Below are 13,882 nucleotides of genomic sequence, written 5' to 3'. Positions count from 1 at the left end.
ACAAGGGAGCAGTTTCCAATTCCGGTTTCGAATACCATCAGGCCCTGGCGCCGTATTAGATTTGGACTTTTTAATGACATTTTTTAGGCATTCAGGTGTAATGAAACACACCCATGGTGACCTTTTTTTTTTCATGTACACTATTATTGTAATCCTCTACCCATGGTTCCTCTAGGTGACAGTTGCCGGGTATAGACCACAACTGTTTCCAAAACCTTTCAGTGGAATCCATGGTTGGTCTTTTCTCATCACTCTCAATCGTTGCATTTAATTGCCTGTAAAATTGTTTTTCTTTTGATTTAAACAATTTAGTTTTTTTATCCCACTTGCTTTTTCTTTCTTTCAAAACCTTTAACTTTGCCTTCAGAGAATCAAGAATTTGATTGAGAATTTTCTCCTTTGTTGTCTTGGTCGCTGACTTGGTTGATGCATGTCATGGTATACTAATTATGTTGATCGATGCTCATGATGTCAATCACTGGATTGTCCGGTCCAGACTCAATTATCTACAGACCGCCGTCATATGCATATAGCTGGAATATTGCTGAGTACGGCGTTAAACAAACAAACCATAACGTCAACGTAAGTCTTGATTATTAGACGAAACAGATTCCATTGGGCGTGAGGAAATTAATGAATGGACCAATGAAAACATTAGTGATGACACCTGGTGCTTGCAAATTCTGAACACATGCTAAGAATATTCCATTGCAGTATTTCATTTTTCAGATTTAGTGCACACTGTAGCTACTCATATCGGTAGCTACACATGTTCAGAAGGATGTTACGTTTTAGCATTCATGTTGTACTGCGCCATGATAGCTCAGTGTGCTATAAAAACCAGCATCATTACATGCAACGTGTCAATTTTACAAAACTAATGATATACAACGTGTCAGTTTCACAAAACTCATGACATACAACGTGGCTGTTCACAAAACTCATTACATACAACGTGTCACTTTCACAAAACTCATGACATACAACGTGGCTGTTCACAAAACTCATTACATACAACGTGTCAGTTTCGCTAACTCATTACATACAACGTGGCTGTTCACAAAACTGATTACATACAACGTGTCAGTTTCACAAAACTCATTACATACAACGTGGCTGTTCACAAAACTCATGACATACAACGTGGCTGTTCACAAAACTCATTACATACAACGTGTCAGTTTCACAAAACTCATGACATACAACGTGTCAGTTTCGCTAACTCATTACATACAACGTGGCTGTTCACAAAACTCATTACATACAACGTGTCACTTTCACAAAACTCATTACATACAACGTGGCTGTTCACAAAACTCATTACATACAACGTGTCAGTTTCACAAAACTCATAACATACAACGTTTGTTTCACAAAACTCATTACATACAACGTTTGTTTCACAAACTCATGACATACAACGTGTCAGTTTCACAAAACTCATTACAAACAACGTGTCACACACACACACACACACACACACACACACACACACACACACACACACACACACACACACACACACACACACACACACACACACACACACCATACTATCTACACTGTATATTCTGTGTACATTGCACCAACGACAAGGGTATGTGTTCAAGTATACATGTATACACATGATACAATTGTTTTTTGGGTGGCTACACCAGCGCCCCTACGGGAACGGAGGTCATATACAGAATGAGAGCTTGCTTTATGATCTAATGGCTAAAATAAATCTCGCATATTCTCTTTGCACTAGCCACAGGTGACAACAGAATGTCGGTGATTGGGCCAAGATGAAAATAGATGTATTTAGAATAATCACCCTAACCTTTCTGGTAGTTTGTTTGTTTGTTGTTTAACGCAACACTCAGCAATATTCCAGCTATATGACGGCGGTCTGTAAACATAGTCGAGTCTGGACCAGATTATCCAGTGATTGACGTCATGAGCATCGATCCACCAAATTGGGATACGATGACATGCATCAACCAAATCAGCAAGCCTGACCACCCGATCCCGTTAGTCGCCTCTTACGACAAGCGTAGTCGCCTTTTACGACAAACATGGGTTGCTGAAGACCTATTGTACCCCGGATTTTCACGGGTCTTCTAATAATTGAGATGTTTCAACCTTTATCAGCAGTTAAAAGGGCATACAGCTCCGCAATAATCCCCAAGGCCACGGACTTAACTTTAGTTTAAAATCTAGTTCACTTACTTGCTCAGTCTAAAATATACAGATTTATAAAACATTCATATTGAGTTATAATTCTAAGAACAATACATTACATAGGTATGTATGTATAGGTTTAATCTCATGTGGTTTATGGGCGGTGGGGTAGTCTGGTGGTTAAAGCGTTCGCTTGTTATACCAAAGACCCAGGTTCGATTCCCCACATGGGTACAATGTGTGGAACCCATTTAATTTCTCCCCCGCCATGATATTGCTAAAAGCGGCGTAAAACTAAACTCACTCACGCACCCCTGTGGTATATGAAGGTGGCCTTATCCGTGAGTGCACGGGTACTCCGGGTAGAGTATCCAAGGTATGGTGTTGTTGGTTACAGTGACAGATAGCCTAACGACTGACTACAACTATGTGGACGCACCCAACTTTATTAATAGGATAAAGGAAGGCGTAACGCCGCTGATATGCCCTTTATACAGAACAAGGGGCTTCCACACCTGTTGGTTCAAATCCATGCTATTGTCCACACACTGTAGCTATGGATAAATATCGGCACGGGTGTAGTATAAAACAGTCAACTCGTTGAGGATTTTATGAGACAGCAGTTCAAGATTCACTGCTCGGCAAACATATGTTAATACAGTCAACCTTTCTAACGTTAAGAGAAAAGAGGACAGAAAGTGGGGGCATTTTGTTTTGACTCTTTGTTCCTTTGAAGAGCAGGAATCGTATTTAAATACAGAACGTTATTGACAATTTTTATCTTTCTTCTAACAAACTCGGTAAACTTTTTCATGTGCAAGTTTGTGTTTAGTCAGTACGGCTGATACTGTTGCCGGGACGGTTGTCGGGTGGTAATCAGGTCGCGGTGATCGCGTTCAGCTACTTGTAATGCTTAAAGTGCCTTCACAGTTGTATTTTTTCTAACAGTCTTCAGGGCAAGTTAACGAGTAAATTGTGTCTGAATTTGGATCAAAACATATTTGCAACGTCGTATTTTGACGAGGGATATCACGGGAAGTTGTTGAGCATTAAAGCAGTGTTGCGTTTGGCCATGTCCACTGCGTCATTGTCTTTATCTCCGCAGTACAATCATGCAATGTAGTCAGCCACCGATGGAATTACAAAAAGCCATGTCCGTATCCTTAGATAAAAGCCGACGATGGAACACATTGCCATGTTAGTCTCACTAGTGATAAGTAAACAGCGAAACACATTGTCATGTTAGTCTCACTAGTGATAAGTAAACAGCGAAACACATTGCCATGTTAGTCTCACTAGTGATAAGTAAACAGCGAAACACATTGACATGTTAGTCTCACTAGTGATAAGTAAACAGCGAAACACATTGTCATGTTAGTCTCACTAGTGATAAGTAAACAGCGAAACACATTGTCATGTTAGTCTCACTAGTGATAAGTAAACAGCGAAACACATTGACATGTTAGTCTCACTAGTAAAAGCCAGCGATGGAACACATGGCCATGTTAGTCTCACTAGTAATAAGCCAACGATCGAACACATGGCCATGATTGTCTCACTAGTAATGAGCCAGCGATGGAACACATGGCCATGTTAGTCTCACTAGTAATAAGCCAACGATCGAACACATGGCCATGTTAGTCTCACTAGTAATAAGCCAGCGATGGAACACATTGCCATGTTGGTGTCACTAGTGATAAGCCAGCGATGGAACACATGGCCATGTTAGTCTCCCTAGTAATAAGCCAGCGATCGAACACATTGCCATGTTAGTCTCACTAGTAATAAGCCAGCGATGGAACACATTGCCATGTTAGTCTCACTAGTGATAAGCCAGCGATGGAACACATTGCCATGTTAGTGTCACTAGTGATAAGCCAGCGATGGAACACATGGCCATGTTAGTCTCACTAGTAATAAGCCAGCGATCGAACACATTGCCATGTTTGTCTCACTACTAATAAGCAAGCGATCGAACACATTGCCATGTGTCTTATTAGTGCTAAGCCAGCGATGGAACACATTGCCATGTTTGTCTCACTACTAATAAGCAAGCGATGGAACACATTGCCATGTTAGTCTCACTAGTAATAAGCCAGCGATGGAACACATGGCCATGTTAGTCTCACTAGTAATAAGCCAACGATCGAACACATGGCCATGATTGTCTCACTAGTAATGAGCCAGCGATGGAACACATGGCCATGTTTGTCTCACTAGTAATAAGCCAGCGATCGAACACATGGCCATGTTTGTCTCACTAGTAATGAGCCAGCAATGAAACACATTGCCTTGTTTGTCTCACTAGTAATAAGGTGAGGTGAAATTGAGTTTAACGTCGCGTCCAAGATTATTGCACTTATATAGCGACGTGCATGCACGTGTATGTGTGTGTGTGGCTGCTTGTACTAGTCCGGACTGATGCCGATTTATAGTGCTAGCTCACTGAGATACCATGCCGCAGTTTAACATGAATACCCCACTCAGACACAGTATACTGACTCCGAGCCGACCAGTCCTTGTTTTAGCCCCTTAATGCCGAGCGCCAGACAGGGTAACAACAAGTACAATCTTTTAACGTCTTTTTGTATGACGCAGCCCGGGATCGAACCCTGGACCTTCTGCTCTCCGGGCGGACGCTCTACCACAAGACCAGGGAGGCGGTCTCACTAGTAATAAGCTAGCGATCGAACACATTGCCATGTTTGTTTCACTAGTAATAAGCCAGCGATCGAACACATGGCCATGTTTGTCTCACTAGTAATAAGCCAGCGATCGAACACATGGCCATGTTAGTCTCACTAGTAATGAGCCAGCGTTCGAACACATTGCCATGTTAGTCTCACTAGTAATAAGCCAGCGATGGAACACATTGCCATGTTAGTCTCACTAGTAATAAGCCAGCGATCGAACACATTGCCATGTTTGTCTCACTACTAATAAGCCAGCGATCGAACACATTGCCATGTGTCTTATTAGTGCTAAGCCAGCGATGGAACACATTGCCATGTTTGTCTCACTACTAATAAGCAAGCGATGGAACACATTGCCATGTTAGTCTCACTAGTAATAAGCCAGCGATGGAACACATTGCCATGTTAGTCTCACTAGTAATAAGCTAGCGATCGAACACATTGCCATGTTTGTTTCACTAGTGATAAGCCAGCGATCGAACACATGGCCATGTTTGTCTCACTAGTAATAAGCCAGCGATCGAACACATGGCCATGTTTGTCTCACTAGTAATGAGCCAGCGATGAAACACATTGCCATGTTTGTCTCACTAGTAATAATCCAGCGATCGAACACATTGCCATGTGTCTTATTAGTGATAAGCCAGTGATGGAACACATTGCCATGTTTGTCTTATTAGTATCGGGGGAGGAATAGGTGGAATAACCTTAGTTTGTCATAAGAGCCGACTAAAGGTGATCGTGTGGTCAAGCTCTGCGATTTGAGATGACATGGGTTGTTGCTCATGCTTTCAATCACTGGTTTGCCTGGTCCAGGCTCTAAGTTGACAGCGGCGTAAAACAACTGTCACCGTTTGTTAAACTTTGTATACAATGGCTGTTATATAATTGTCGTCGGCTGACCAAATATGAGTAACGGATGTTGTGTACACGTTCCGTGCGTGTTACTGCTAGACTTAGTGTTGTGCATAGTATTTTAATAATATAGACTTATTGTAATAAGAACACATAAGTTAATAACATAAGTCAAATGAATAGCAGTTTTTATCTTTATTGCTCATAATGCCTTGGTATAGGTATTCAGCCATCAGTTCTGTACAGCAATGTACGTTCGTATAATCGTCGTTAGGCTACCAAGATAATGTAAATCCTCTGAAGTTCCAAATATATAATGCACGCTTTATGCAGAACGAAGCAATATGGTCGCTCTGTGACACAAAATCTATATCATGCCCATAGGCTTACACGTTATTCAGATGTCAATGCCTTTAACAAATCCAACCAAAAACCATTTTAGAGGTGACAATGCCAATCTGATAAAACATTTCACAATATGTCTTGTTATTAAACATCAGCTATAATGAAATCGTCGAAGACTTGAAACGCTTTGGCATTGAATAGCATGCATCCTTCATTGTTTGTACAGCACATATATCACCTTAACATCTTGTAAACAATTCCTACTCCCCAGACAAATAGCATTATGTGTAACATAAATACAATGACATCCACTACTTCATCACTACGCCGGCGATGTTCCTTTCCCCTTCTTGTTGTCCACCAGCATCAGCACCCCGGCCACACCCTCCAGTAACAGAGCCACGATGGCCAGGCCGAAGCTGAACCCGAGCTCTCCGGCCTTGTAATTATAACCTTTTGGTATCGGTCTACCGTAATCTCCATCGTCAAACTCCGCTCCAAACACGATCACCGCTATAAGGTAACATATTGCTGCAAAATGTAAAGAAAAAATAAATATGTAAATGTAGGTATGCGCTAATTGTTTGTAATTCACAATTTGTATGCTTAATCTCTATGAGTGAGTGAGTGAGTGAGTGAGTTGGGTTTAACGCCGCTTTTAACACTATTCCAGTTATATCGCGGCGTGTCAGCTAAATGTGGGAGGAAAGCCCGAAATGATGCAGGTCGCAGACGTTTACGACTTCGGTGAAACCCACAAGCACGGGTATGGTGCTGACAAACCTAGAAACATAATCGGGGCGAACCGGGATTCGAACCCACAATCATAGGTTTCTGGCGTGCCCAAGGGACGCAACTCTGCACAGCGAATCGCGGCGCCTTAGACGACTGGGCCACCCGTGCCCCCCTTAATCTCTATGCAAGATAATACACCTATTTGAAATCTGATCATATACTATTTACATGCAAATTGACAGAAGAAAAAAAATATACACGTTAGTAGACGAAATGTTTTATATATCCAAATTTAATGAGAGTATCGTTGATAAATCTTGAAGAAAACATATGTTGGTAAGAGATTATCTTCTGAAGAGCACGATTCTCATGTGCAATCTCTGTGAATGATCAACATGTGGAATTCTAAAAACAGATTATTTTATTTACGTGGCAATCACCGGCCCAAAAATGTCTTAAGCACGTCACAGTGGTTGATTTACATATCGAAATTAATTTTGATAAATCTTTTCCATTGATGCGATGAAAAGGCATAAATGTTAACGTGTGAATATTCATTAATAATAACATCTAATCCTAACTGATTTGAGACTTTCTATAGAAAGCAAAAGATATAGCATCGGTGAATTTATGAATAACAAGGACAAAAACGTCATTGAATCAGGTACGTCACCTGTGACAATACTCTGTACGGCATTCCAAAACCCGATGTCGGTGATGTCGTCACATTTGGACGTGAAAACCTGCAGCACCACGATGATGAAGGCGATGTTGATACCGACGAAGCCAAAAATAGAGAAAGCCTGAACAGCTACGAACCAGTCTGTAAAGGAGAGGACGATTAAATAGTATCAAGGCATATGTACATCGAATGTATTAATTTGAAGACATGAAACGTTTATTGATGACGACGTCTTAATTGCTTGTACTGAGTAAGCGTATTGATTTAATATTATATATTATAATATATATAACATATACATGCTGATATGTTTACACAATGAACGAATAATGTACAAAGTCTGTTTGTTTGTTGTTTACCGCCGCACTCAGCAATATTTCAGCTCGAGGACGCGGTCTGTATATAATCGTCTGGACCAGACTATCCAGTGATTGACATCATGAGCATCGATCCGCGCAATTGAGATACGATGAAATGAATCAACCAAGTCAGCGAACCTGACCACCCGATCCCGTTAGTCGCCTCATACGACAAGAGTAATCGTCTTTTACGGCAAGCATGGGTTGCTGAAGACCTATTCTACCCCGGATCTTCACGGGTACAATGTACAAAGATAAAACGAGGAATGGGGTTAACGGGAGGGAAGCGAATTCAGTTCAATAAAAGTGGAGTTTGGTGTTATTCCGAAAAACTGACTGGGGTAACCATATAACAATAAGACAATCACGTGTCCATGTGCTTGTAACGTATTACATTCCCACCCAACATTTTTCACGTTACGTTGACCTTCGCATGACGTTCGTTAGGACCCTACAGACACATCTACGCCTATCCAGTAAGTTCATCTGAATCAGAACTCATCTGAAAACATTGCATGCGATCATCGGCGAATCCCCCCGTTTCTACGCTTTAAACGCCATCTGCGCCAGATCACAATCACAATAGCAGGTGATTTAAGATGACTAGGTGATTTAAGGTGAGAGAGGTAGTGAGTTTGGTTAACACCGCTTTGAACAGTATTTCAGTTATATCAGATTGTGTGTGAAGAAAACATTAGCGGATTGCAAACTGGACCATTCAACCATTCAAACTACAATTCGTAGACTCTAAGTTCGATCCTCTGCATTGACAATGTATATTTCCTACGTTCACAATACTACTGGTACAAGTGGAACGAAGCTATTTATTAATCGCCATATTCCTGCGCATGCAAAGCTACCCTTAATTTTGGACACCAAATATTTAAGACATGTAAAATAGTATGTAAATAAACACACATATAACTTTATAATCATCAAACATAACATCATTATATCGATAGGTTATCAATACTTTCACCATATATCTGTTCCCCAAAATTCTATTACCAGCGTAAAGTATGTGTCAATGTGCTCCCGTTTCGCCCATAGTCCCGTGTAACTTGTAGAAGGTGGTACTTTGAATGGTTATCGCTTCCGCCGTTCTGGCACACAGAAGGCAAGTACACACCTGATTCAACAACAGTAATCGTTGCACCAAACTCACTCACTCACTCACACACTCACTCACTCACTCACTCACATCTGACATTATGTGGTACTGAATTGTTTGATAGGCATTACTTAGAAGTTGACGGATGACAAGATAGACACAATTTTATGGATAACAACTTCTTTAATACTGTGAAAAGCGACGTTTCGGTATAGATCCTTATACCGTTGTCAAGCAAGGACAACGGTATAAGGATCTATACCGAAACGTCGCTTTTCACAGTATTAAAGAAGTTGTTATCCATAAAATTGTGTCTATCCTGTGGTACTGGTACTGGTAAAACTCATAATCACATTATAATGACATAACGTAGCACTGACCTAACACTGCGCCATCCAAATTGAAAGAATTACAGTTCGAAGGGCCTGTGTACGACGTGGAGGCACCGTTGGAACACGTCCTCCACAGACCAAGTCCCGTGTATCCACCATCAGTGCCCAACAATCGATCAGTGTACTTCCTCCCCCACTCAGGAACAGTAAAAGCAATCCAGCTGCAGATCTGGGCCAGCAACAGTAGAACCAGGCAGATTTTAGTCAGAGTCGAACTCTTCATGAAACTGTCCTTCAAACCCATGTTGATACACGTACAGATGCAGTGGAACAAGCCGAATGTGTTGATGCATCTTAATGTGTTTGGGGTTTATATGTGTATGTGGTTACCACAACAAATGTACCAAAGTTTACATCGAGGTTACGGTTGTAGATAAGTCCCAAATTTACCCTCTTCACCAGGAACCCGTTGTTCAGGTTCTGGAGGGGTGTGGTGTCTTTAGATATCTCCAGCTCTAACGTTAACATGGCTCTGATATCGACCCAACATAAATTTGCGGGTGATAATGTTTTTACACAACTGACTGAGATATCTGCCGTTACGAATTTCTGATGACCGAAGTCCGACTCTGATAACTGACAGCCTGTTATTTACGACGACGAAATCTACCAAGTTTATCGCAGTCCGTTGACCACGCCACACAAAACAGACTAATAGTATGGTAATGAAAGTACTAAATGACCAGAGAGGTTTAGTGAGTTTAAACTTATAGTCACGTCGGCAGCATAACCAGAAAGACCAAGGCATAACACGACGTATTACCTTAATACAATCTCTGCATGTTTTTCGTTTCATGTGTGAAAGATACTTCTACCTTATACAGAGTAACCTCGATAATCCGGATGGTAGTCTTCCGAGTGAAGTCGTCCTGATAAGCGAAGCATTGCAGCTTAGTATTATCTTTATAGTGGTGTTGGGATACCCCGCACTACGCACTTCGCTATCCCACGGTCCAAATCGTACCTGTCACTGCACAGTTCTCATTGCACACACGAGGGAATGATTGTGGGTTCGAATCCCGGTTCGCCCCGATTATGTTTCTAGGTTTGTCAGCACCATACCCGTGCTCGTGGGTTTCACCGAAGTGGTAAACGTCTGAGACCTGCATAACTTCGGGCTTTCCTCCCACATTAAGCTGACACGCCCTCATATAACTGGAATACTGTTAAAAGCGGCCTTAAAGCAAACACACTCACACTTCGCTGCCTAAGACCCGTTTTATTACAATATAAATCTGCCCCCAACCGCCTTAAAGGAAACAATATAATGTTCATCAGACACCACACTACAATACTTACAAAAAGAACAACATAAATCCGAACAAACAAACTCATTTAATGGAAATAACGTTTAACAAACCAATAACATACTGAGGTGAGAAAGTTGAATATATCTACAGAGTCAATGGTGGGGTACCATCATGAGTGTGCCATCGTTACGACGGTGACGTCACAGTGACGCCCTTTCCATCCAGCAACATCAGAACTCCCGCCACAATCTCCAAGACAAGAGCGACAATGGCGAAGCCGAAACTGAAACCGAACTCTCCCTCGCGAATGATCACTCCGCCGATGTAGGTGAAGAAACCATCGTCAAAGTTCGTTCCGAAGATTATAACGGCCACCAGGTAACAAGCAGCTGATGGATGAAACAGAATAAAGAAATGGATAAAGGATTTAAACATAACGGTTTGCTTGCTGACGGCGTGACTCATAAGTAAGCTCTCGCCACCTGTCACTCAAGCAACATGACCGACCAATCAGAAAGTCCTTAGCGATAAAATTTGCCCGATAACCTGTTCGACTTTTATCAAAATGATAGATGTTTTTAAGCAATATTCGATACTGTCACCCAAACATCAGTATATCCGGAAATGTAACATAATTCATTATTAGAAGTATACAGAATAAAAAAAGCCCATACATATTGATGACAAATTCGTTCTGCTGGTTGGGGGAGAGGTTAAATCCGCTCTGACGCTAGTTTAAATGAACATTTAACGTTGAAAGGAAACTAATTTGGGGGGTCTTGCAAATGAAATGGCTTCAACATGTATTCTTTGGTTGTCCACATTTTAATAACAATGTTTAATTTTATTTTCAAAATAGGAAGTATGCAATCGAATTGTCTTCACAATTAATTTTTCATGTAACGCGCTTGTTACATATAAAAGGCAGCAGTCCAAACTTGACTATACACACAGAAGGAATGGAGGAATAACAATCCTTATATCATTAGATCATAGATCTTGATAAGATGAATTGAGTTTGTTTATGTCCTAAAATACATGTGCTAGCCATTCCGAAGCCGAACCGCCCTGTCTTTATTGAAATATCTTTATAATGTAAAATTCCATACTGTTGTGGTATTAAAGTGATGATGGAAGAATATTTGTTTCAAGAAAAGTATGTATTTGAATGGCGTTTTCCCTGAAGCCCACAAACACGGGAATGACGTTGAGAGACCAAGAATCATACTTGGTACGAATCTGGGATTCGAACTTAATACCAGGAGATCCTTGCAAATGCCCAGGACACAATTCCTCAAAGCGAATTGCAACACATTTGACCGCAGGTCCACATGTGCATCCTTCAGTAGGCATAACGGTATAATTGTAGACGATATATGGTATAAATTAAACATAAAAATAAACACTTTTGAAGTAACCAGTGTCAGTGTGGACGTATTTACCAGTCACAAAGCAGCAGAGGGCGTTCCAGAAGCCGAGGTCACTGACACCCTTGCACACAGAGGAGAATATCTGGAGAGTCACAACAAGGAACGCAACGTTAATTCCTACAAAGCCGAACACAGAAAGTGCTTGCACAGTGGCGTACCAGTCTGAAATAGAGAAATACATCCTGTATTTAGTTTAGTGCTAGGACAAACCTGTCGAAAATATTAGCAAATTTATGTGGTTTACGAATGAAAACATACAATGAGGTTAGCATTTGGTGAATTGTATTCTCAAATTGCAGTGAGTAAAATAATTGTATCTGCCAAAATGCTTTTGGGACAGAAGACCTCGAAGACGGGACAGTGAGTATATTAACACGCTAGTATATTGACGCTAGGTTACAATTGTCGATACCAAAAATGTTCCCAAAAGGGGCTTTACATACTGAATATGGGTTCATAAAAGTAATTTTCTCGGGAAAGATCATTCCGTGGAACCGAGTTGCAACTACGTTGTTTTATATATTTCCCATAAGTTCAGTAAATATTGAGCAATGGTTTCCTGATCACAAGGATGACGTAAGCGCAGTCAATCTATTGTTGGAGGGACGTCAGATAAAACCGTTTGTGACGTTATGAACAATTTATGACGTCATCTGTTTTGGACAATGCGTTGACATGACATGACGCCGCTTCATAATTAACAATATTCCAAATGTCTTGGTCGCCGCGAATAGCTGTAAGAATGCTGATGCAGCGTTAAACACTAATCACTCACTCACTCACTAAATATAAAGGTCGTGAGAATGGGTTTCATATACATGTATTGCATCCTCTTGCATAACAGGCTAACCGAGGGAGCGGCGTTGTACACCACCATCCAAGAATAGACTTCTGTTTGGAATTAAATCCGGGTCTAAGATGAATGAAGCCTTCGGTCACACACCCCCCGCCCCCTAACATGGAAACAATCCACATTTCGCATAACCGTGCCATATCACATGTATTTATATCTACTGGGTGGATGGGGATGGATATATGGTGATGTTCATATAATGATGTTTTTAATAGGTTATAAAAAAGTTGCCTTTTTCAATTACGGCTTTGATTTCCTATTCCTTATCATCGATCAAATGTATTGTTACTGCTAAAAAACTGTTACCGCTGACCTCAATGCGAACCCTTCGACCCTAAAAAACTTGCTGATTTTGAAAAAGGCTCTAGCTTTATATCCATTTGAAATAACAACGTAAGCTGTATCCCTACTAGCAAAACCATAAGGCTATTGACAGTCAGATTATATATCTTATAAATATTTACTTTTTTCGACCCTTAGTTTAACACATATTAAAAAATCCCTATCGACATACCAGTGAATGAGTGATTCTGGTTTTACGCCACTTTGAGCAATATTCTAGCAATATCACGGCACCAGAAATGGGCTCCACGAATTGTACCGATGTGGGGAACGAACCAGTGCCTTCGGCGTGACGAACGAACGCTTTAACCACTAGGCTATCCCACCGCCCCTATCGACATAGCAGAAAGACCTACCTAGTCTGGTTCCATCCAACTGACCACACGCCGAGGGCACTTCTGAGTTGCTGCAGAACCTCCACAAACCGTACCCAACGAAAAAGTCTCCGACTGGAGCCGTGTATCTCTTCCCCCACTGTGGAATGGTGAAGGCGATGTAATTACACACCTGGGCCACAAGCAGTACCAGGAAACACACCTTCATCAGCAGAGATGCTCCCATGAAGCTGTCCTTTATGCCCATGGTGATTGCAATTAGATAATTTAAGCAACTTGGGATAAAACTGCTCTTCTGTCACTTCTGGAACAGACTGGTCTGTAACGGTAGGTGGGC

The 13,882-nt window shown here is 41.2% G+C and overlaps 2 protein-coding genes across 2 annotated transcripts; both read right to left on the bottom strand.

Annotated features, from left to right (window-relative positions):
* Positions 1–5,887: 5,887 nt before the first annotated feature.
* Positions 5,888–9,828, bottom strand: LOC124121485. The gene is made up of 3 exons (XM_046484493.2): positions 9,324–9,828; positions 7,465–7,614; positions 5,888–6,587 (listed from the first exon to the last, which is right to left on the bottom strand). Exons 1-3 carry the CDS (start codon positions 9,577–9,579, stop codon positions 6,379–6,381), a joined length of 615 nt encoding a protein of 204 aa, XP_046340449.1. The 5' UTR covers positions 9,580–9,828; the 3' UTR covers positions 5,888–6,378.
* Positions 9,829–10,655: 827 nt separating this feature from the next.
* Positions 10,656–13,882, bottom strand: LOC124121490. The gene is made up of 3 exons (XM_046484496.2): positions 13,567–13,882; positions 12,028–12,177; positions 10,656–10,974 (listed from the first exon to the last, which is right to left on the bottom strand). Exons 1-3 carry the CDS (start codon positions 13,790–13,792, stop codon positions 10,772–10,774), a joined length of 579 nt encoding a protein of 192 aa, XP_046340452.1. The 5' UTR covers positions 13,793–13,882; the 3' UTR covers positions 10,656–10,771.

The sequence above is a fragment of the Haliotis rufescens genome, unplaced genomic scaffold (assembly GCF_023055435.1).
Source record: "Haliotis rufescens isolate VD_foot unplaced genomic scaffold, xgHalRufe1.0.p SCAF_73, whole genome shotgun sequence".
NCBI lineage: Eukaryota > Metazoa > Mollusca > Gastropoda > Lepetellida > Haliotidae > Haliotis > Haliotis rufescens.
Note: the sequence above shows the minus strand (reverse complement) of the source record. Positions and strands in the feature narration are given on the sequence as shown.